The 24,948-nt window shown below is 38.3% G+C and overlaps 2 protein-coding genes and 1 non-coding gene across 6 annotated transcripts; 2 read left to right on the top strand and 1 right to left on the bottom strand.

Annotated features, from left to right (window-relative positions):
* The first annotated feature begins 98 nt into the window (after nt 1-98).
* polg (polymerase (DNA directed), gamma) lies at nt 99-9,235 on the top strand. 2 transcript variants are annotated; one of them, XM_060886357.1, is made up of 23 exons: nt 99-222; nt 556-1,157; nt 1,475-1,670; nt 1,858-2,025; nt 2,254-2,400; nt 2,558-2,637; nt 2,729-2,911; nt 3,056-3,213; nt 3,387-3,507; nt 3,583-3,807; nt 4,171-4,288; nt 4,500-4,577; nt 4,743-4,841; nt 4,944-5,104; nt 5,213-5,266; nt 5,344-5,461; nt 6,033-6,168; nt 6,763-7,009; nt 7,085-7,207; nt 7,374-7,545; nt 7,813-8,021; nt 8,142-8,302; nt 8,752-9,235. In XM_060886357.1, the coding sequence occupies exons 2-23, from the start codon at nt 589-591 to the stop codon at nt 8,814-8,816; spliced, it is 3,588 nt and encodes a 1,195-aa protein (XP_060742340.1). In that variant the 5' UTR covers nt 99-222; nt 556-588; the 3' UTR covers nt 8,817-9,235. The 2 variants fall into 2 exon arrangements, with proteins under 2 accessions (XP_060742340.1, XP_060742338.1); XM_060886355.1 differs by having other exon boundaries at nt 121-222; nt 528-1,157.
* Nucleotides 8,623-21,890, bottom strand: fanci (FA complementation group I). 3 transcript variants are annotated; one of them, XM_060886352.1, is made up of 39 exons: nt 21,771-21,890; nt 20,389-20,500; nt 19,967-20,039; nt 19,756-19,886; nt 19,432-19,585; nt 19,283-19,340; nt 18,885-18,926; nt 18,401-18,524; nt 17,881-17,966; nt 17,609-17,741; nt 17,394-17,474; nt 17,170-17,306; nt 16,736-16,916; nt 16,564-16,651; nt 16,332-16,462; nt 16,132-16,202; nt 15,813-15,927; nt 15,610-15,687; nt 15,407-15,529; nt 14,949-15,017; nt 14,732-14,833; nt 14,294-14,473; nt 14,005-14,126; nt 13,467-13,628; nt 13,068-13,247; nt 12,643-12,809; nt 12,219-12,304; nt 11,910-12,026; nt 11,772-11,823; nt 11,430-11,557; nt 11,292-11,357; nt 11,073-11,166; nt 10,729-10,913; nt 10,284-10,340; nt 10,056-10,115; nt 9,886-9,963; nt 9,699-9,794; nt 9,477-9,581; nt 8,623-8,995 (listed from the first exon to the last, which is right to left on the bottom strand). In XM_060886352.1, the coding sequence occupies exons 2-39, from the start codon at nt 20,479-20,481 to the stop codon at nt 8,936-8,938; spliced, it is 4,065 nt and encodes a 1,354-aa protein (XP_060742335.1). In that variant the 5' UTR covers nt 20,482-20,500; nt 21,771-21,890; the 3' UTR covers nt 8,623-8,935. The 3 variants fall into 3 exon arrangements, with proteins under 3 accessions (XP_060742335.1, XP_060742336.1, XP_060742337.1); XM_060886353.1 differs by lacking the exon at nt 15,610-15,687 and having other exon boundaries at nt 21,771-21,889; XM_060886354.1 differs by lacking the exons at nt 19,756-19,886; nt 21,771-21,890 and having other exon boundaries at nt 20,389-20,448.
* Nucleotides 21,891-22,152: 262 nt separating this feature from the next.
* On the top strand, nt 22,153-22,225 carry trnar-acg (transfer RNA arginine (anticodon ACG)). Its single transcript has one exon. It is a non-coding gene; the product is annotated as a tRNA-Arg (tRNA).
* The last annotated feature ends 2,723 nt before the right edge of the window (nt 22,226-24,948 follow it).

The raw sequence follows: 24,948 nt of genomic DNA, 5'->3' as shown, positions 1-24,948 counted from the left end.
TTGTAACTTGTTACATGGTAAAAAAAAGGGTTTGTAATAAGAATTATTATTACTATCTACTAAAATGTTCCAGAATAGTTACCACGCTTAGCCACACGGTGTCGCTGTGGAAAATGTGGAGCGGTTTCAGCCAAAATGGCTTCTTACTCGATGTTGTGTGATGTTATTGAGTCGCGAGTTAAAGTTAAAACACGACCTAAACACGTTAGAGTTAAAAATCTGGTGAGAAACTTAAAGATGATTAAATCCATATGTTTTTATTATTGCATTAGCAGACGGATATCTGTGAATTATATTATATTATAGGTGTGCTGAAGTTTACACTCTAACGCTGTTAGTGTGATCAGTTTATACTGTAATATTGTTCTGTAACTGTGTCCTTTGGCTGCTGCCTTAAAGATAAGATCACAGGCATTATAGGAATAGCAAGTCATCATGTTTAAATGTGTACATTTGTAAATTTGATTGTTATCTATGTATATGTCTGTCTATCTGTCTGTCTATCCATCTATCTGTCTGTCTGTCAGACTATCCATCTATCTATCACGTATCCAGGATATGTCCCATCCTAAAGCATACTGAGGGAAGATGCTCCGTCTGGTGTCTCTTTGGAGGAGGTGGCGATACCCATTAGCTCCTCTGCAGAGACAATGGTGCTCAGCTGCAGGTGAACCCAAAGTGCAGGAGCGCTCCAGTGAGACTCGTTTGAGCCCCCTCAACATCCAGATGCTCTCCAGGAATCTGCACGAACAAATTTTTCGCTCCTCAACTGTAGGATACTCAAGTCATGACATAGAGCAAAGCATCAGACATTTAGAGAAGCATAATCTCTGGGGAAAGGAAGCGTCACTGTTGAATAATGTGGAACTGAAGTTACCAAATATTTATGGCAAAAACATTGATGACCACTTTTGTAAGCTTGCACAAACGCAAAGCCTGCCTTACTTGGAGGCAGCGAGGGATCTGCAGGAAGCGCAAATACCTGAAATGCCCTCACAGTGGGCTTGGGAAGTGGGCTGGGTGAAGTACACTGGGCTGGGTGGCGAACATACAAAGGTGGATTTTCCAGAGGAGAATGCTCTGGTGTTTGATGTGGAAGTCTGCATGGCAGAGGGCCACTGTCCCACACTGGCGGTGGCCGTTTCTCCAAATGCTTGGTGAGATGTAGACTTTAACTACGGGGTCTTTCAATCTTATCCACAAAAGAGCAAGTGTTCGTGCAGTTTTATTTTTATTGCAAACAGACAGGACCCATACCTCCTAGTCTAATTAAACTGATTAATCAATTGGAATCAGGTATGGCTTACTTGTTAGAAAGTTAAACCGTATTGCCCCTTTGAGGATACGATTGGACCCCCTGTATTAGGTACATTTGTAAAACTGAAAAAAAATTATCTTGATGAATTTTTCTTGAAAATTTCATTTAAGATATTAACCACACAATTGTATGTTTAACTGATAACTGATGCTCTAGGTATTCGTGGTGCAGTAAAAGGCTGATTGAGGAGAGGTACAGCTGGTCCAGTCAATTGACACTAGCAGACCTGATTCCTCTGGAGACTGCAGCCAACTCCAGCAGGCCTCCAGGCGGACACTGGAAAGAGAGACTTGTAGTGGGACACAATGTCAGCTTTGACCGAGCGCACATTAAAGAACAGTATCTCTTAAAGGTACACATTCACTCAAGGTTTTAAGTACCAAATACTAATTTTCCACATTTTACTACAATCTTCATCTTTTTATTTTTTTGATCTTTAATCCTTTGCTCTATATCTCTTTGGATTATCTTAATGTATGAATTGACTGATTTATAAATATTCATTATTTAATAATTCAGTTTATGCTGCTCATGATTAGGGCTCCAAGATGCGTTTCCTGGATACAATGAGCCTCCACATGGCTATCTCAGGACTGACAGGTTTTCAGCGGACCCTCTGGATGGCCAGCAGGTTTGGCAAGAGACAAGGACTGCATGAAGTCAAGCAGCACATGAAGAAGCTTGGACGCCGCCCTGAGGGCCCAGCAGTTTGTGGACTTGAAAATATTTAATCCAGATTTTAAGTTTGCTTGTACCAGCCCTGTTACTCTATACTGGAGTTGCACAATAATTGTTGAAAATTTTAATAGATTTAAAACGATACATACAACAAAAGAAAAACAAAGATTATTTATATATAAGTTCATATTAATGTTTGATGTATGCTTAAGACTAATTATTTAATTTAATATCTGTTGTATGTGTGTTGTTCTTAGATTGGTTCTTGGGACTGGGTCAACATAAGCAGTATAAATAACCTAGCTGATGTCCATGCTCTCTATGTTGGAGGGGATCCTCTGGAAAAAGAGGCCAGAAATATTTTTGTGAAGGGCAGCATGAGTGATATTAGGAGCAATTTCCAGGTAAATGTCATGCTTAATCTACAGCCAGCATTATACATATGTGCACATGTTCTGAAACGTAGCCATTGCTGGTTCTTAGAATTCAATGGATTATAAAAATATTTTGTGATTATTATAAAATGACCCATTACACTGTTTTGCTGATTTATGTTTATAGGAGCTGATGCAGTATTGTGCAATGGATGTACTGGCTACTCATGAGGTGTTTATTCAACAGTTGTCCCTCTTTATGGAAAGGTATGATATTTCACATATACTCTGTACATATCTTTCTCCCTGATTTAACTGTTAGTTTAATCTAATAACTGAACTTTTTGTATCACTGTAGGTGTCCTCATCCAGTGACTCTTGCAGGAATGCTGGAGATGGGTGTTTGTTACTTGCCTGTCAATCAGAACTGGGACCGGTATTTGGAGGATGCCCAGGACACATATGAGGAGCTTCAAAGGGAAATGAAAAAATCTTTGATGATTCTTGCAGATGATGCCTGTCAGTTACTGCAGGACAACAGGTACTGACCAGCTTTGTGTTTCCAATAAGTCATTAATTATGCACACTTTATAAAAGGGGGTTATTTTGTGTTAAAAAATGAATGTATGTATTTGTCTTCTTAAATGCCATGAGCTGAACAGTCATGCATAACTTATAATGTAAGGTACAAGGAGGACCCTTGGCTTTGGGACCTAGAGTGGGATGTTCAGGAGTTTAAACAGAATAAAATGACTGTGAGCAAGAGAAAGAAGGCAAAGCAGGAGGCTGAAAAAGCAGCAGCATTATCTGTACCTGGCAGCCTGAGAAAAGACTGGGATGAGGGTAAGATATTTAGCTTTAAATACAGTATGTGCAAACTATTAAAACATTGAATTTGTTTGTTATTCATATTTTCTTCTTTGGTGACATGTGTTAATGTGATCCTGTGTGAAGCTGAACTTTCAATAACACTAATACCATTGTGGTATATTCATTGATTTTATGAATATCTGCAGATCCAGGACCTCCGGAGGAAGAGGAATGGACAAAGGACCCCAGCAGAGAGCTTGTGGAGTGGCTAAAGGGTACAGTGAGCTGCCTGCCGAAGAGGAGACAGCACATGCCTGCACACCCAGCGTGAGTACAGGAATAACACACATGAATTGTGCTTGTGCTATTTCACTCCTTTCTCTTGACATTTCTGTCTGTTAGCTGGTACCGGAAGCTGTGTGTAAGGATGACTGAGGAGGAGGACTGGTCTCCTGGAGCCACTCTGATCAGCTTGCAGATGAGAGTGACACCCAAGCTGATGGGCCTCACGTGGGATGGATTTCCTCTGCATTATACGGAGAAACATGGCTGGGGCTACCTTGTCCCAGGACGCAAAGACAACTTGGAGACCACAGAGGAAACTGAAGGACCTGTATGTCCCTATAGGTACAATCTTTATTATGCTTTGTACTCAGCACTTGTGAGCTTTTTTCATATTCAGATCACAAAGAACATATTTATATAATAAACAAGCTTTTTAAAATAAATGAGTTTGATATTGTTTGGTAGTTGTAATTGAATATATAACATTTTGTTGGTTGAAATTCACAATTCTATGTTTCTGGTAGTAGTTCTACCAAACACCTCTTGATATCCGAATATTTACATTATTTCACAAATTAATTATCACTTTATTTAATAACGTTTCAGTTTTAATGGTTATCACTGTAATTTTTATTTAGCTTGATGTGTTTTATGTAGTTTCATGTAATTTCGGTTAATAATTGTCTTGGCGTTTGCCATCTCTAGGGCAATTGAGAACCTCTACAAAGAATATTGTGATCAGAAAGGGAAGGAACAGCCCCAGTGTTTGGACAGTCTGCCCTCGGATGACCTTATGCTGACTAACAGCAGTGTGTGGCAAACAGTAAGATTTTAAATGAGATGCAAGTCCTTTGTGGGCATCACAGCTCCATTTATATTTATAGTGTATAGAGTAATCAGTGTACCTATAATGTAAACTGAATCTTGTGGGAAGTGACAGACAGTAAGCTCTGGGCTTAACCTGGGAACATATAATTAAATCTTTTACATTAGCAACTTTACCAATAATGCTGTGTGTGTTTGCGGTCCTCTAGGTGGAAGAGCTGAGTCGGTTAGAGGTCGTTTCTGAAGATGAGACCTTGCCAAAGACAACGAGGGCCAAAAAGACCGAAGTCAGTTTCCATTTACCTCAATGACAAGACAAGACATTTTACCCCTTACGATATTAAACTCTTAAAAGATCTTAATGAAGATATATTATGTTTCATTCTGATTCTATTAATTTTTTAAATGTAGAGCATACCATTTCCCTTGTTTATGTCTATCTGATAACACAGAGTCTGGACTCAAGTCATGAGTGTCCCTATCACCATGGAAATGGACCATACAATGATGTCAACATCCCTGGATGCTGGTTCTTCAAGCTACCTCATAAGGTGACTTGAGACACCTCTTTCCAACTATCAGTATACAAATTATATGAATCCCTACTGTGCAGTCATAACCCTGTGGAGAATGACCATGCTCTTATGTGTCAGGATGGGAATGAGAATAACGTAGGCAGCCCCTTCTCTAAAGATTTTCTGTCTAAAATGGAGGACGGAACCCTCCAGGCAGGCAGAGGAGAAGCCAATGCAGCACGTGCACTGGAGATCAACAAAATGATCTCATTTTGGAGAAACGCCCACAAGCGCATCAGGTACGCCTGAGTGCTTTGTCAGTACCATACCATAAAGTTCCCTGTGATCAGATATTCAGACTATTGTGTATACTCATTATTGATTTTTTTTTCTTTCTCTGTGTGTAGTTCTCAGATGGTCGTCTGGCTACGGAGGGGAGAACTTCCTCGCAATGTTATCAAGTATGTCAGGATAATTTTGTACCTTCTAGTAATTATGTTGTGGTTGCATCTCTAAAATCATTTTTTGACCTACACAGGCATAATGACTACAGTGAAGAGGGGCAATATGGTGCCATTATACCGCAAGTCATTACTGCTGGGACAGTTACCCGCAGAGCTGTGGAACCGACATGGCTTACCGCCAGTAATGCACGGGTAAGAATGAAAAGGACATGTTGAGTTTTTCCACATACAGGGTGTCCAAAAAGACTAAACCCTATGTGAATTTGTTGAGCAAATTTGCAAAAAGGAAAAAAAAAATGTAAAAAAAAGCTAAGAAAATGCATAAACCAAAAGGGTGAACAGGAAAAGAATAGGTTGTAAATAATACATACAAAATTAATTAAAAGTTTTACTCTCAGTGGGTTTTCAGACCCCCTTAGGTATTTATCAAAGTTGTCCCAGTGACCTTGCTTCAAAAATGGGAGAAATACAGGAAGTAGATATAGTGCATGGAATGACAAATTATTCAAAATTTGCACATGCATATTGTATGACCCCAAAATTAAAACAAGTCTAATTACAAAGCAATCACCAATTTAAGATCCCTGAGGCTTTCAGAGCCCTTGTATTACCATCAAGGTTGTATGGCGTTTAGATCGAGACATCTATGCTGCAATATTAATTTGTCCTTACTCAAAGTCAGCTATGATACACTGAAGAAAAATGAACACAGAAATTAATTATTTGATCCTTTGAAAGCTAATACATCTTAATGTTTTTGCAGCGGGATCGTGTAGGCAGCGAACTGAAAGCTATGGTGCAGGTGCCTCCTGGTTATCACCTGGTTGGATCAGATGTTGACTCACAGGAATTGTGGATTGCTGCTGTTCTAGGAGAATCTCACTTTGCTGGCATGCATGGTGAGAAAAGATGCCATATTGATTTGCTTGTTCAGATCCATTTGAGCCAAAGATGATCTACAGCAGCCAAAGCAAAGTGTCTAATCTAGCAATTTGTCAATATGCTATATTAGTATTGTCACAATTAGATTTTCCAGGTCAGCATTTTTCCAGAGCTCTTAAACTTTTCTTCAGAACTGTAGCCCTACTTGCTACTATCTCAGTAACTTGAAAAACTATTTATTCAGTAGCTGTATTTTAGACTTGAAATAAAAAAAACTGACTTTGTTGCTTGATGGTGCTAATCTTATTGTGCAATTAATTATTTCTAAGACATATATATTATATACTAAGAATATATGTTTTTTTGTAAATGGCAAGAATGTAGTGACATTTAGTGCACCAGTGTTTACTGGTGTTTATTATCCAGTTGTTAGAAAAATGCATGTGGTGTAAAAGTCTAGCCATATATCACTTACCAGTCAAATATCCTGCCTCACTTACACACAACAAATTTTTTAAACATTTGTCATGTTACTGAATAAAAATAAAAATATTAGATGTGTTTCAGTGACATGTATATTTGAAAAAAATAGTTTTTATTTTGCCCTTCAGGTTGCACAGCGTTTGGCTGGATGACCTTGCAGGGGAAGAAGAGTCAAGGCACGGACTTGCACAGCCGCACTGCAGATGCTGTGGGCATCAGCCGGGAACACGCTAAAGTATTCAACTATGGCCGCATCTACGGCGCTGGCCAGCCTTTTGCCGAGCGCCTACTCATGCAGTTCAACCATCGACTTAGCCAAGCTGAGGCAGCCAGCAAAGCATGCCAGATGTATGCTCTCACTAAAGGACTGCGCAGGTAGAGACTTCATTATTTATACCAGTCTTAATAATGACGTATTTATCTGAAAAATGAATTATTAATTTGAAACAGGTATTATCCCTCAGAGGAAGGAGAATGGCTAATTAAGGAACTAGGTGTGGATGTGAAGAGGGATGAAGATGGGACTGTGTCCAGAGAAGAGTTACGCCGCATTTCAAAACTGCTCGGCCAGAGGTGAGATCTCTGCCTCTAGTTTTAAGAATCCAAAGTCATAAAGCCAGTATTTAATTTTTGTCAATGGCTTTGATTTTGAGCTAGGTAAGCTGATACATTGGATGGATCATACTTCTTTTTATGAGCATAGCTTGTGCTGAATAGCTGCAATTGCTTGTTCTTTTAGATCTCGGAATAAGAAGAAATGGAATATTTTTGGACGGCGTGTGTGGACAGGAGGCACTGAATCTGAGATGTTCAACAAGCTTGAGAGCATCGCTCACTCAAAGCAGCCAGCCACCCCTGTGCTGGGCTGCAGAATCTCTCGAGCCCTGGAGCCAGATGCTGTCAAAGATGAGGTATTTTAATTTCTAAACCACAAAAATCAGACCTCTTTACTAATTAATAGATTTAGCTGTTTACGATACACATATTTCTGACACTAGATGTAACTTGACCACTTTTTAATTTTTGGAGCACTCTGCTGCATTCAAGGAATACCAATGCTAGACATGTACCTCTATAGGTAAAAAAGGTTCAGGCTTCAATAAATAAGGCTTCTTTCTAATGTGTATATGTACATGTTTGTAAACAAATAGTATGTATATAGTATGTGTTTTTTTTAGTTCATTACTAGCCGGGTGAACTGGGTGGTGCAGAGTTCAGCAGTGGACTACCTTCACCTGATGCTGGTGGCCATGAAGTGGTTGATGGAGGAGTATGACATAGATGGGCGCTTCTGTATCAGCATTCATGATGAAGTGCGCTACCTAGTAAAGAGCGAAGACCGCTACAGAGCAGCACTTGCGCTACAGATCACTAACCTCCTTACCCGGTCAATACAGTACAACCTACTGATTTTTATTTGGTCTGAGCAAAATTTCATACACGCTAAATGAGGCACTTGTTGATTACCAGTGGAACACTGACTCAAGTGCTTCCCATGTCTCCACAGCTGTATGTTTGCCTATAAACTGGGCATGAATGATCTCCCTCAGTCTGTGGCGTTCTTCAGTGCTGTAGATATTGACAAGTGCTTACGGAAAGAAGTCAATATGGACTGTGTAACTCCATCTAATCCTACTGGACTGGAGCGTCGATTTGGTCTGGCACAAGGTATGGTTAACAAATATACATTGCTCTTGCACACTAATATAGAATGGTGTTTGTTCCTGTGTAAACTATGTTTGATTTTGAACTACAAAAGTAAAATGGTCATAAGTTCAATTGGCACTTGAGTAAGGGCTGTAACTCAACTCCTCAGCTGAAAAAATGTCAGTTGCTATAATGACCAATTATAATGGGCAAAAGAAACAATTTAAAACATCTCTGAATTTGAAATGTATTAAATATAACAACACTAACTAAATAGTTTTAAATGTGAGTTTCTTTATATAATGTATGAGATGAAAATTAATTCTATACATTAGTCCAACTTTGAACTTTTTAAAATTATTTATTTATTTATAGAAAACCGTGTTTGTAGATTCCAGGTCTCTGGAATTAAGAATTAACATTGTAAATGTATTTAAAAAATTAAATATGCACTCTTTTTTTGAAAACAGGTGAGGCCTTGGACGTCTATCAGATCATTGAGGTTACTAAAGGGTCTTTGGCCAAAGGAAAATAGTATAATACATCTCTCCAGTATAAAGAAAGAGAAAACACTGGAAAAGTCCAACTGCTAAACATGCACAATGTGGTGACTGAGGATCTACAGGAAAATCCAAAGTGAAAATATCTCTTTGTTCACTGTTTTCTTCTCTTCTTCTTGGGAGCTTGATTCTCCACAGAAGCTTGAGAGTCAGTCTAACAAAATAAAGATAGCAGATCATTAATAAGAAGAGCAAAAATTGTTTCTGAGCATGCATCATTCTGTTAAATACCAAAGCTTCTTTTCATGTTTGGAGAAATATTACAATAATTCATGTGTTCTACTTTGTATTTCAAAACTCTTACAAGAAGAGTGTTACAGTATCCTTTACAAGGGTTTATTTTGTTATTTGTTGATTTGACACTGGTGATGTCAGAAATAAATATTTAAACATATCTTGATTTATCTGCAAGAGTGTTTTATGTTTTGTTTTAAAATTGGGGTCAAGGCTTCTATACTATTATGCTCATTACCTCTAATGTAGTTTATTCAAATGAATATCTTGAATGGTTCCACATTCCCACTTTTTTAATTACCTTGTAATACCAGTTTAATAATCTAACATTGCTCTCCATATAGCTAATAAATAATAAGCCTAAAGACCTGAAATGTAAAAGAGCATAAGCAAACAAAAACCTGCTGGCTCTCATGCTGCTGGTCTTGTAGTGCAGCTTCCAGAGTGGCAGTATTGATCCGAAAGTCACGAGAAGTGCTCAGCTTCATATACTCCATCAGATTTACCTGAAGAACAACCATTTCTGAGTTATATTTGTTTTGTATTGTTTTCCATTCCCGTATTCTGCTTTTACATTTATTCATTTACTAACAATATCGGCTGAGAAAGATTTGACAGTTTACCTTTGACTTCTTAGAGAGAACAATTAGAAACTTCTCATATTGTTCAACATTGAAGATCAGAGTGGGTATAGGTTTGGTATCACGAAGAACCTTAGCCTAAAACGATATGGTTTAAAAGAAAGCATTACATAAGTGCTGAGCATGTCCAAGATGAATATAGGAATTTCAGAAAAGTAAAAATCCTTACAGAGGCAGCCACAACTGCGTCCTCCTCTTTTCTTTTCTTCTTCTTCTTCTCATTTACTCCTCCATTTAACTCACCACTCTGTAGTGAAAACACATTGCACCAGATAAAAGTATACAACGAATATCTAGCACAAACAGCAGACTGAGCAAACAAAAAGAAAACAAACTTACTTGTACATATGTGATGAATGAATAACACTGAGGGGTGAGGTGAGAACCTGACAGCTTCACCTTTATGGACATGGAGACACACATTACATTATGTAAACACAGTGGGAAAGCACCATTGTGAAAGAGAGTTTGCCTAGACACTGAAACGTTTATTGATGCTCTTTAATAAATTATAAAGTTAGAATCCCTGTTACGTTTTACATCCATTATTAAAATCTGTGTTCTTACCAATTTCTCCAGACGAGCAGGCAGTTGACCTGGATGAGCTCCACACAACTGGATATACTACAACAGAAATAGGAAATGTGTTAGATTTGTGTGATGTATTTGAGGAATTCCGGTTGCTTTTCCAGTTCTGTATCCACAAATAAACCTGATTTAATGAAACTGATCACACTACACAAGTAATAAGAGACATAGTAAGCCTCTCAAACTGGCATCACACATTAACATGTTTAGGATCTGTTCATTCCATGTAGCACATCTGACTGGTAAAAACAGAACAGTTTATTTTAGCAGTCCTAACAGAGAAAATTTTAGATTTTAAATTTTAATTGTTCGGTTGATTGTTTTACTACTGTGCTTCTGAATTCATGGGTTTCTAGTTTTATTAACTTAATGTTATTGAAATACTATTTTGGGAAGCCTGTGTATTGCTAGGCGTGGCTCTCACGTATTTGATGAGGGTGGTGAGAATGGCGTAGGTTCGGCTGAGCTCTCGCAGCAGGGCATCTGTGCAGGCACCAGAAGGCAGAGCTGTTTGAACAAGCTCGTTCAGGGCTGTCAGCAGTGTGCCTAATTGCAGAGTCACTGCTTTTTCCACAGGATCCTGCTGCGCTAATGACTGTGAAGTGCCTCCTGCCACACATACAGTACATACATACAGCTCAGTGCAATGCCTTCAAGGGTGTTATCAAGTTTGTCACCAATTTTACAGCATATTTTAGTTATACTAAATAGTATTACTGATACTAATAAAACTGTATAACTGATAATACCAATTTAAAAAGGTCGTACCTGTTGTTCTTTCAGATGTTAGCTGGCCTTTTTTCTTGGCAATCAACCAGTCTACCTCATCCAATACCCTTCCCACCTGAGACAACACTAAAAGCTAGAGATGGAGTAATTTCATCAATCAGATGAATGTCTCAGGGATTGTAATTGTGTAGATAAACCAATAAAAAACAAATCTCTGGTCATGTTTAATTGTCAGTGAAATGAGCTTCAAGAACTCACTGTGGTGGACGCTGCTGTCTTCATGCTTACAATGGCAAAGTGAGACTGCTTCTCCACTTCCACATCCTGCACGTAGAGAAACAAGGATATTAAAAGAACTGGAAAGCCTTATCAACAGGAGAGAGAGACTGACTATACCTGGTCTATGTCCCCTAGCTGACTGTGAATGTCCTGACAGAGCTCCCACAGCAGAGACACAGGACTTTTATAAAGGACATGCAGACTGAAGAGCAGAGACAGTAGACCCTTACTGAAGGATATGTCCTCTGTGTGAGAGAGAAAAAGAGATCACATTTAGCAATAGTGGATGCACTAAGCCTTTTAAATTGATATCATTTAAAGTTTAGGATTCTTATGAACTAGATAAATGGCTTTAGAAGAAATTTTCATTTATTTAAGCCACATGATACACTCTGAGATCCTTGAAGTGCTGTTACATCACAGGAGTTATGTACACACAGAGGTATAAGCAAGATTTACCAAAGCTGGTTTCTTTGCATATCTTTAGTGTCCAGGTAACCATCTGGAGAAACTGAGAGAAGTACATATACAGTATATTGATTAAACAGTCAAAAACACAAAATTATACAATGGTGAGTAACTTGTGTAAATGAGTACCTGTTGGGAGTTGGGCTCTAGCAGGCGGGACAGCACACTGAGGATGCTGACCAGCAGCTGGGCCTCTTTGCTGCTGAAGTCCTCTTCTCCTCCACTCAGTTGTCCAAACAGTGCACGCTGTTCTCACACACACACACACACACACACACACACACACACACACACACACACACACACACACACACAGGTTTTGTGCTTTACATTTTTCTTAAAATTTGTATCTAATAATGATAATAATAATAATAATAATAATAATAATAATAATAACAACAATACTCTCACTGTAGGTTCATTAAAAAGGTTTTCTACCTGAAATTGCCGAATGTAAAAGGCAGTCCTTTCTGTCAAGTTGGAATTTTCAGGTGCACCCTCCTCCTCCTCCTGTCTGCAAACATCTGAAAGGAACAGAGAAACACTTGAATTACTCACACTATAGAAGATACAGCATCAATGTCTGTCTGAGTTGCACAATGGAACAAGCTGTCTGTCAGTCCAAAATACAGTAAGTGGGAAGTGGTGTAATAGTGTGGGGAATGTTTTCTTGGCACGCTTTGAACCTGAATGCCAAAGCCTATTTGTGTCTTGTTTTTTAAAACATCTTTGTTTATATGCATATGCTAATACATAGGTTTTTGCTCACAATTATAAGTACAAACTAAGTCAAAAGACAATGTAAATTTGCAAAACAATCGTCTGAAAATTTTATATTTTCCCTCACTGCATGGTCACCTACCAATAGAACATAGGAAGCTGGACACTTTGGTGGAGTACTGTTGTTGCATGGTGCTAAAGATGCGCAGTAACCCCTCCAGACACAGCAGAGACACACTGTAACTCTTGTCCTTCTTCCCAGCATCCTCCACAGATGATGGGATGTTGGTATATCGCCACATCAGCACACTGAGGAAAAAGACATGATGGTAACATTAACAAAGTGCTTATGTCAGTCTTACCTGTTCTCCACACAAATTCAAAATTTTCTACTAAAAGTAGAAAAAGTACTAAAAGTACTAATATGGTATGTGTATTTGATAATGGACAATAAGTGATGGTGTAACTTATAACCTTGCAACTAAATGTTAATCTCCATGCCGGCTACAGTGACAGAAATCTATAGTCCATAACTAAAGTATGTATTTGTTTTACATAGGAAGAGACCTAGTGATTTCACAGAGATGGCGGAAAGTCTTGTCAGAGTTCTGGCCATCAGGTCCATCCGTGTAGCCCGTCTCCTCCAGCTGTTGAACCTTCTGCAGGGCTACACTTACACTGTAGCGAAGAAACTCTCCACTGGAGCGCAGCACTGACAAGCTCTCCTCATGACTCTGAATACTGTCTCTACACAGGAGAACACAACATTGTTGCTCTGTTCAGAATAGAGCTACCACAATCCATAATGAGGGCACAGATATATTATATACGGAAAATGCCTTGATCGCTATGTTATCTGTGGTAGCCATGATACATTTATTATAAATTGTCTTGTTAACATTCTTGACAAGCTCAAAACCAAAGTCAAAACCAAACTCAATGAAACGTGTGCTCACTGCTACCTACCGGAAGACAGCAGTCAGTAGGGTTGATACAAATCCCAAAGATAGCAGACTGCGGGGAGTTTTACTAGAGGGTGTCCGGCCTTTTCCTGACTTCTCCCTTAGGATCTCAGCCAGTTTGTAGAAACGATTAAAAAGCTCCAGGACATTCTGAAAACAGCTTTTGCTGCCCAAAACGCACACACACACACAGACACACACACAGACAGACACACAGACAGACACACAGACAGACACACAGACAGACACACAGACAGACACACAGACAGACACACAGACAGACACACAGACAGACACACAGACAGACACACAGACAGACAGACACACACACAGACACACACACAGACACCAAGACCTTTTTAAGATCATGGAGACTTACTAAACTGCCCTTCCTTCTACAGCAACCCTGCTACATACATCCGATGCTTACCAAAAGTATCCATATGAACAATTAATTTTCAGAGATTACTTCAATCTACTCCTAAAAGGTTATAACAGTCTTAGGCTCTTTCGTGGAACTGGACACTAAAGCATAAATTTACCTGTAGTTGCCTGTGATGAAGTTGTATTCTATGAGAACCTCATACACTCCCATCACCAACACGGCATAGACATTGTTCTTCACCCCAACACTGGATGCCATGGAGAACTCGGCAGACTTATCCTTTGAGAGAGGAAGATGACGTTTTTTGTGGGCTACTCAGAACAGTTTTATAGTTTGAATAGTCTGTAGGAACACTATAACATCTTCCTAAAGCAGTGTCTGCCTTTATAAACAAAAAGTTCTTCTTTATCTTCAACTCAATGGTATACGCTAGCATAGACACATACCAGCTCAAAGTCCTCTAGCTCGCATTTGATCATGCGTCTAGTTATGCTCTCCAGAATTACATGGAGTTCATCCTGGAACCCTTCTTCATCTTCCCCTTCATCATCACTCTCATCTCTGGAGGGATCTCTCACACTCTTATACCACAGCAGGCAGTGGACGGTACAGGAGAGCAAGTGAGCCTGAATGAGAAAAAAGGAAGAAAAAAAATAAAGGCTAAATAAGACTGCATTAAAAATGATTTGAACAAACCTTAAACCTGCAGAAAGTGTCATACAAAATAGACAGTATAACATTAGCTTTAATCATTAAAACTTGAAGGATGAAGGATGTTTAGTTCTTTCACTTTAATTAAGTGAAAAGATGTAAATATTTTTTGTTGGCAGTGAATAAAATACGATTCACAAGATTATTTAATTCTTAAATGTAGATGACAGTACCAGGGGCTCCTGGAGGAAGACCTGATCCCCTTGCGCACTTATGCATGACTCCAACTTCACAGGTGGCAAAAGGTCCTGCTCAGGCTCATAGTATCGCCTCAGCTACAGAATACACATTGAGAAACAATATCATTTCCAATATTTTCCAAATAATAAGTTAATAAATATTTAACTTGCAACTTGCCAGAAAACTAAACATAGAAGTACAATCACCCACCTGTGACAGAAGTGTCTGCATGATGGATCCTGCCAACTGAGAGTTGCGCCGGAGAACATCATGGAACCCCTATTAAATATATACAATTAATATTATATTATATATTTAAATAACTGAAGAAACTGTTCAAGGAAGGAACTTGACAAAGAGTTTGAGAGTCTGACAGAGTTTGAGGTGTTGGCATGGCTTCCAAATTCCCAGGATATCAATCCTCCAAACTTTAAACAGGATCTGATGTTAATGTCTTAGTGCCTGATACCACAGCAGACCCTCAAAGGTCTTGTGGAGCCCATGCGCAATATTAGGCATGTGGTTTTAATGTTACGACTGATATTGCGTGTTTAGATTAAACAAAAAAAAACTTTTCATCTCTGGATCAAGAATGTTAACCAGTAACTATGAGAACAGAGTCAGAGACAATTAGGTGAAGGTAGAAAAATAAATAAGATGACTATGACCTCATAAAGCATGAGACGAACATCTGCCTGCTGGCTGAGACAGCGACGGAGGCTGCTCAGGATCTCCAGACAGAAAGCCTCATTAGCAGCAGCATTATAGCGTGAATGGATATCTGCCTGGACCTGAGGAGCATAATACACCAAATTCAGCTCACACTGATCAACCAAACACATAATAAAACCCTATGTAGCAAGATTTTTACACTCAGGAAATTCTGTCTAACAATGATCGCTGGAGAAGCACTTGTATGTTCAGTAGCCACCATGAAGGAGATCGACATCTGCAATGCAGGTCATAAGCACAACACATTTACATTTACAGCATTTGGCAGACGCCCTTATCCAGAGCGACGTATAAAAGTGCTTAAGTCTCTAAAAGTGCAATAATGTTTGGCAGTTTGGTTACCTGGCTAGAGGTCAGTGCCTGGCTAGATTGACTGGGAGCCAGACTTCCCAAGACCCGGAAGTTTTTCAGCAGCAAGAGAAAGCCAGCCACAGCAGATTTTCGTCCATCCAATTGGCTTCAGAGTGTAATAATATATTATTATTATTATTAATATATATTAAGCTTCTAAATATGACAAGGCACAGAAATATTATGTTACATTTATTTGCCACATTATTTCAGTATAGATACTACAAATAACATCAAATCAAAAACCACATGCCATAAATAGCATGAACCATAAAATATTTAAATTATTAAATGTACATTAGATTATTACCTGGAGAACATAGCTTTCCTTAGCACCAAAATTAGGGCATCCTTTAAGCTCATACTGACCTTGAGCAGTGGCTGAAAAGAAGAAACATCACAGACCATGTCAAAAGGAGTTTCGAAAGTAGCATTGTGAACTCATTCACAAATGCCATAGCAAATGTTTCAGCAGCTAATAAACAACTAAGTTCTTTAAAAAAAGTATACCTGCACTGCTTTGAGTAGTCCCTGCACTGTGGTAAGAGGCAGGAAAGATAACTGGTCAAAAGTCTCTATCACTTTTGAGGAGGACTCCAGGAGGATCATGGGAGCAGATATCACAATATTGGAAAGCAGGTCTGTAACAGAAACAATAAATGTTATGAATTGGAAAACATTGTACACATATTTCTATTACTTGTACTTGTTTGGATGAGGAATATAATGCTTATTTCCATACCAATAAAATGTGTAACTGGTGAAGCTGTCTTAGTAACTAATCGATTCAGGACTTGCTCCAGGATTTCTCCCCTGATTGGTTCATGCATCTGAAGGGGAAACATTGGCTTTCAAAATAAACGTTTTCAAAAGAATTTTTCAAAATCATGTTAACAAAAAATAACAAATCTAACCTTGAAGCACTCTAGAAGAACTTGCCCACCAAGTTTACATGCTAATTGGGAAGGTGTTTTAGCTGTAGCAGTGGGAATTTCAATGGTCTTCCCAAAAGGTCCTGCCTTTGGTCCAAACAAATCCATAAGGATGAAACCTAACTGCACAAGGCTCTGTGTGACATGATCCCAGCCAAACACACTGTAGACAAAAAAGAGACAAAAAAGAAGACATTAAAATCAGTGTCGTTTGCAAAAATGGAAAAAAAAACTAAATAAATGATATGTTCATTTAATCCAGCAAACATTTGGGATCGTAAAAGTCAAACACTAAGTGATCCAACACACAACTATGACCTAGAATATGAACTGACACTATAAAACCCTAATTAGAAATTTCTTCACTGCTGTAACAGGCACAGTAAAAGCGAGAGATTAAAGGTGCTATTGCTGACCTGTTTCTGACCGTGTCCATAATCATGTCAGAGATACTGTGGCAAGAGGGTAGAAGGTCCTGCAGAAACTTAGAACCGTGTTGAGCTTGCTCATCCTTGAAATTCTTAATGATTACACCTTTCAATAACTCAAACACCTAGGCAATAGATAAGAGACAAAGATTTAAGCCACATGCATTAATACAGTGTTTTCTAATCATTCGTGTAGGTGCCAGATCTCATACTTGCTCTTCATAGCGCTGAATGCGAGCCACAGAAAGCAGCAGAGCAATGCTGAAAGGACACAATGGCTGACCCTGAGATACCTACAGAGACAAATACAATGAAACCTGAGATTTGTGTTGCGCAACCGGAGCACATTTTAGGTACAGGCAAACTGAATCTTGAATCCATGAGTATAAAATTGAGGATTACACAGAAACTTTGAAAAGATGTTTACCTTAAGGCTTTTTAAGAGCTCCCTGCCAAGCTCATGGTCAAGGCGAACAGCAAATACAATGTGCAAAATAGCAGTTCCTTCCACATGTCTCAGCTGGTCCTGTGGGATGGTCTGCACCTCAACCTCCTTATTCCTGATAACACAGCAGCATAAAACCCTGTAGCATCAGTATAATAGTACTTGGATCAATGAAAGAGGATATTGACTAAAGATGATTGTTTCAAGATGAATCCACACACAGAAAAAAGTGCAGTATGAATGATCATACATACTCTCCTTTGCTCTGCTCCTCTTTCTGGCAAAGGTCCTGCTCTCGAAAGTAGTTAATTATTCCCTCCAGCAAATGTTTTTTACAGCCCTGCTCATAAAAGACACACAGCTTTATGTACAGATCTATTTGTAAATGCAGTTGGACAATCATTAAGGCAAATCAATTTCTGCTAAACGCATCAGGAAATAATCATTTTAATGGCACTTATCCTGGATTATCCTGCTTTATACCGCATTCACACCATGAAGACAGATTAGGCACTACACCAGTTGATTCATTCATCAGAAAAATGTTCTCTGACAAAACGGCATCAAAATGTACTAATAGTTAAGAATAAACCACAAAAAGTGAAGTACTGATTTCATTTATCTAAAGTTCGTTAATGGAGAGTTCAGGGTTCAGTCAAATCCTGGAAAAAAAACTGCTAATGTCTCTTCTGAGGACATCCACTTTTCCTTACAAACACATTTAAACATAGTGCACTGTGTAGTATAAGAGGTATGCATGTGAGATCAGCAGACCTTGGAAGACAGAAGCAGCAGCTGGTAAATTAGAGGAGGAATCTCTTGCAGGTCCAACTTATGAAACATCCTCAGGACCTTCTCAATCAGAAACTGCAGCTCCTCTGGAGATAAGGGAACATCCCTAAGAAAGACCGAAATACAAAAAAAAAAAACTTATTCAACTAAAGAGGTTTTTAAAAGTTCCAGAGCCACAACACAAAGAATGTAATGAGTCTATATAATTTAAACATCATTGTAATGTGGAATCTCTGGAAAATTGTCCGTAGTGTGTGATTGCGTGAGTGAATGAGTGTGTGTGTGCGCCCTGCGATGGGTTGGCACTCCGTCCAGGGTGTATCCTGCCTTGATGCCCGATGATGCCTGAGATAGGTACAGGCTCCCCGTGACCCGAGGTAGTTCGGATAAGTGGTAGAAAATGAATGAATGAATGAATGAATGTAATGTGGACTCAACGTGGAAAATACACTGGGCTATTTCAAACCTGAACATGGTGGTAAGGTGAATCACACTCTGTGGGTTCCACCTGTAAAGAAAACACATTACATTATTTCCATTTATGTAATTTACAGTATTAGTAATTTATACGTATTTAATTTCTGTCTTATAAACCAATGACACCCATCATATTTAATTTTCCTTGAAGTTTCTTTGTGAAAAATGTAAACAATTACAACATTTAATTTTAGTAGGGAAGCTACAGATGTATGCAGGGAGCACTAAATTCAGCACATAACAGAATGTCTCTGTATTTACTAGAGATCTCATGCCATCGTAGCCATAGCCTGACCACAGTGATTGCAAAGAGCCTAATTAATTAACTGGGATCAGTGAATTATACATTTTAAACAAAAATCGAATACTTATATTTAATTTCAGTACCTGCTTGAACAAAGGCTATTGATCAGTTGCTTTGTATATTCCTCTCCATTTAACTCTCCTAAATACAAAGGATAGTGAGTGATATAACAAAAGGTTAATAGACAAAATAAGAGAGCAAGCAGAGATGTGGTGTCAGAGAAAACAATCACCTTTGCCATAGGCTAAAGTCTCTGTAGCTGCCAAGGCTGTGAGGATAGTAGGGAAGAGCTCCAGTGATTTACCACTACCCATTTCACCCCCTTTTATTGCATCCACATATAAAGATGCTAATGCTGCCAATGCAGGGCCAGGTAGAGCATAGGTCTGAAAGAAATAGAGAAAGAAAAGAAATGATTCCGTACAAGAACATACAAGTGCACATGCTTTTTGCATTTTATACCTTAATGGTAATAATAACTTATGGTACATAGTGATTCTTCTCAAGAAAATAGACATTAATAGAATTGTCTTGGCCTGTTTTGTTTTGTTTTTACCTCTAACATTAGCAACCCGATAATATCTGAAGCCACTTCTGTCTGCAGGTCTCCCGATTCACAGAGAGAAATACAGTGTTTATAAACACACAACCTGCGACTAGCTCCATCTGAACTACTCACTGGTGAGCCTTAAATGAAACATACATGGAAACAATGGTTAATTTTTAGGAAAAGTGCTGCAGATCAGAGTGAATGTAATGCAAATTACCTCTGAATATAGCTTTGATCAAGGCGGCTGTAACCTTTCCTTTCAGTGCAGCATTAGTGATCAGTGCAGTCAACTGCAGAAAAGGTGAGCTTAAATATATGCACAAATTTCTGTAATGTCCTAAACAATTCAACTACTTTGAAAGGCTTCATTATGCATGTAAATCACCGGATTTCGCATGTGGAGGAAAAATAAATAATTATTTTGCAATATCACAGCAATGGCTAAACAATGTATTTCTAAAAAGCTGATAAGGAACTGGTTCCTTGTTCACTGAGATAAATAATATTTCATAAGTGTATAATATTATATATATACACATACACACACACATATATATATTATATATATAAAAAAAATGTACAATATAATCACTATGTAACTAAATCTGTTTTTTCTTCATGCTTCAGACACACACACACCTGATCATGAGACAGAGAAGTGAGGTGATGCTGGAGCTCCTTTATACCATCTCCATCAGATAAGGACAAAATCTTGTCAATAGCTGTTTTCATATTAGATGACTATTAAGGTCTGTGAACATATTAAACGTATTTGATGTAGCAGATGTAGTAGAGGAATATATACTGTAGCAGAACACAATATTTCATTGTGGGCTGATAATATGAAATTCAAAACTGAACATCTCCATTATGAACACTGAGAAGTGATCAGAATCCTCAATAACAGAACTGATCTGTACTGAACACAACACACACAATAAACTGTATGGACTGCAATGACTTACAATATCAGAATCAGAATCAGAATGAGAATGAGGTTTATTGGCATAAGTGTGTTGACACACATAAGGACTATATCCATGTCTACAACACCACCACTGTTTACATGCTGTTTTGCACACTGTTTTTGCTCTTTGCACACGCTGTCTCACATTTCAGTCGATTGCTGTTTTGCACAATACTTTACAATATCTCATGTAACTGCTGTAATACTAACGTGTTCATTCCTGTATTTTTCACATGTAATATTGATTGAACATACAGTATTTACACTGGTCGGTGCTGTTTTTGTGTATTGTATTTTTTGTTTGCACTGTCTTTTGTCCTGCGCCGTCTTGCTGTCTTTTGTCCTGCGACGTCTTGCTGTCTTTTGTCCTGCGACGTCTTGCTGTCTTTTGTCCTGCGACGTCTTGCTGTCTTTTGTCCTGCGACGTCTTGCTGTCTTGTTGTATTTTGTGCTGCACTGTCTTTCTGTCTTTTGTCCTGCACCGTCTTTCTGTCTTTTGTCCTGCACTGTCTTTCTGACTTTTGTCCTGCACTGTCTTTCTGTCTTGTTGTCTTTTGTCCTGCACTGTTTGCACAGATGCACTTTATGTATCTAGGACTAACTAAGTCCTTATAGCTCTGTCTATGTTTGATGTAGCACCATGATCCTGTAGAAACGTTGTCTCATTTTTCTGTGTACTGAAACAGCTTTATATGGTTGAAATGACAATAAAAGCTTCTTGATTGTAAGAACTGATGATTATTCTAAATTGTGTGCAGATTCGCTTTTGAGTCACAACAAGCATCACAGATATTATGAATCAATCACCTTTACAGGTTAAAAGGAAACCAAAGGCCAAATCATTCCCCTAATACTTAATGATAACAACACAAACACAAAATTACACCCCTCGGTGCTACTGGTTAGGTTATTAACCTCCACAATAACAAACACCAAAGGAAATTAGCTTACTTGTTTATTTCTGTGAGTTAGCAAACTGCTTAGAAAAGCTATGCACTATAACTACAGAGCTACATTCGTGTGTTTAAGATAATTAAACGTGTACAAACATTACCTTTCTTGTGTTTATTAGCTTGCTCCTATCGTATCCACGGTTACGATTATCGCCTCCTGCTTAGTAACTGTTTTTACTTTTTAGTGCAAAGCTCCCGCCAGAGGAGCTACAGATTAACTTCCTCATTCGTAAACTGCATAGCCGATTCTCATTGGTCCATTCGATTAAGCCCCGCCTTTCCGACCAATCATGACACACGTCAACAAATCAACGAAACGTAACCGAGTAGCGCGCGAGTAACGACTCTGCCTCGTGATTGAATGGTTCGAATGTTGCATGAATTTAAATACAAATATAATGAATAGCGAATCTTTCCAGAAATAAACCAATTCATTACGCATTACAGATTGTGGAATGTCCGGATACAAAAAAGGGTGGCACTGGGCCAGTGGCGCAATGGATAACGCGTCTGACTACGGATCAGAAGATTCCAGGTTCGACTCCTGGCTGGCTCGGTATTTATTTTTTTTTTTCAATTCAATGTAATTTATTTGTATAGCGCGTTTAACAATTTCCCATTGTCTCAACGCAGCTTTACAGAAGTAAGGAAACAGAAGGGAGAGAAAAAAGAAATAAATATAGAAGATGATTAATATATACAATTAAAGTTGAAAATTAATTTAAAAAATTTTCAAATTTAAAATACTATATATATATATATATATATATATATATCTCCCTATCCCTAACAAGCAAACCGGAGGCAAAGAAAAACTCCGAGAGATGTGAGAAGAAACCTTGAGAGGAACCAGGCTCAGAAGGGAAACCATCCTCATTTGGGTGACACTCTACAGTAAATAGTGTAAATGTAAATAATGTCCTTTCTACAACAGTTTATAATAGTTCAACCAAGAGCTATTGAGGAACTCATGGGTTATCGAAAACTCTGAGTTCAGCACAGACCTGATTGCTGATTGATTCCTTTCACATCACCTCCCACCTTTCTGCTAATTAGCATCCAGCGTTAATACATATGTACAGAAACCTGTCTGTAAATAACAAAGTTGTGTATATTTATATTAATTCTTTCTAATTTGTGATACTTTGTAAATTTATTGTGCACTTGAAGTCTTGTGCTCTCTGCTTTTGGGGGAAAAATAGTTTTATTTCAGTGTAATAACAGGACATTTGCTAAATTTATATCTTTGTAACGAATAACTTTCCAGTAACATTCTCTCACAGGCAGTTTCAAATAAAATGGTTGATTTATTTTTATCTATAATGTTTAATTTAATATTGCACTAAGAGAAACTTTTACATTGAAATTACAATAGATATACTGATTAAATTATTTTGTCAATCAAACAAGGAATATGGATCTATAAAATGTTGTTACAAACATAATAGTGAAAACATTCTCTGAACCATCAAATGCTAAACCACGACAGAATAAGAGCTCTCTCGGAGCTCACTCCCTTCTACAGATCCATGCTGCAATCTTGGAATATGGGGATAAAAACTGAACAAGGTTTAAAGAACCCAGAACTATGGGCCCCTGAGGAACCTCTGTTCTTTAGCCAGTTGATCCAAACAAGATTGCTGTCCTCTACAAGTATACGGCAGTGCTTGTTGAGGAACAGCATTGTAAAACTTGGTCCACTGTTGCAAGATGAAGAACGACATGAACTCAAAGAGGTGACTGGTTTGAAATCTTCACACCTGGCTTCAAAACTGAAAGAAGAAATTTCCAACACATTACCAAGTGGCCACAGAGCTTACATGGGTCAGCATCATGACAACTCTCAGAACACAGGGAACAAAATGGGTTTCCCAGTAATAAGACTTTCTCCAGCATTAGGTGAAGAAGAGGAAGTCGCAAATTCCATCTTGACCTTCAAGACTCCTCAGACAAGCTCTTTCAAATGTATGTCCAAAAAAAGCACTGTATCACCTTACAGTTAAAATCATATACTAAGACTCACTGAGGATGGCCAGGTTTGTTAAACCCAGACTTTCTCATGAGAGACAGGTGGAGGACACTGTCACGAACACGGGATAAAACGGACCCAGATACGGGATAGACAAATAAACGAGGTTTAATAACAGAAGTACACAAAACATGCCACGGACTAGAGCCAGGACAAGACAACAGTAGATTCCGCGCTGCACAAGGCAACGCGGCACAGTTAAATACAAAAGACAATGAGACACGATTAGGAACAGGTGTGGAGACAGGGAGGAGCAGATGAAGGCGGGGCAGACACGTGACGAGGAACGTAAACAAAGGCACATGGCCAAAAGTCCTGGCTGAGTCCTGACAGACACTGTTTAAACCCCCCATATACAAGCGCACTGGAGACCTGCAGTGGAGGATAATTCATGGAGCAATAGCCACAGATGAACATGTAGCATACCTTAACATAACCGTGAAAGGGGATTGTCGGGTCTGTGGAGAAAAATGAGATCTGGAGCACTTGTTCCTGAAGTGTAGCAGACTTAAAGACCTCTTTGTTTTACTCAGGAGCTGGTTTAATCATTTTAATGAAGAGTGTTTATTGGAGGAGTAAAATACAGCTGTGCAAAAAGAAGGAAGATGTGTTTGTTAAACCATCTGACTGAAACAGCAAACCTAGCAGTGTTTAAAACTTGCCACTGTTGACTCTGAAATAATGTTCAAACGACTCATATCAGAAAGTTTAATGTTTTTTGCTTTTTATAAGCTGACAAATAATTTATTGGCTTTTTGTGAAGTTTGGTGTGTTAACGAGGCTATATGTACTGTTTATGATGATGAGCTTGTTTTTAAATTCTGAAAGTTTGCACGTTAACTTTTTTTTTTACTTATTAACATGTCTTATTTTATTTATGTCTATTTATTTATTTATTTTATTTCCACCAGTTTTTTTTATGCAAAAGATGGAACAACTATGCTCACGTCTATTTTATTATATAGGCATAACATGAACAGTACATGACTTGCAGCTAAAACTCTCTTGAAATTTAAAAATGTTCAAAAATCAAAACGGCTTGATCGTACAATATACACTTAAAGTATACACCATACAGTATTCTCTAAATCCGGTTCCTCATAAGATTTCTTCCTCATGCTACCATCGCTTCTGGCTTATATATATTAATAATTGCCCGTAAAAGGGGAATCTAACCAATCAACAAGCTGCTCGTGAGAGCTGATTAATTCTGATAGACAGTCCAAACACAGAATAAGAGTATACAGTCT

This window comes from Tachysurus vachellii, chromosome 14 (assembly GCF_030014155.1).
Source record: "Tachysurus vachellii isolate PV-2020 chromosome 14, HZAU_Pvac_v1, whole genome shotgun sequence".
Lineage (NCBI taxonomy): Eukaryota > Metazoa > Chordata > Actinopteri > Siluriformes > Bagridae > Tachysurus > Tachysurus vachellii.
This window is presented reverse-complemented; position numbering and strand designations above follow the sequence as displayed.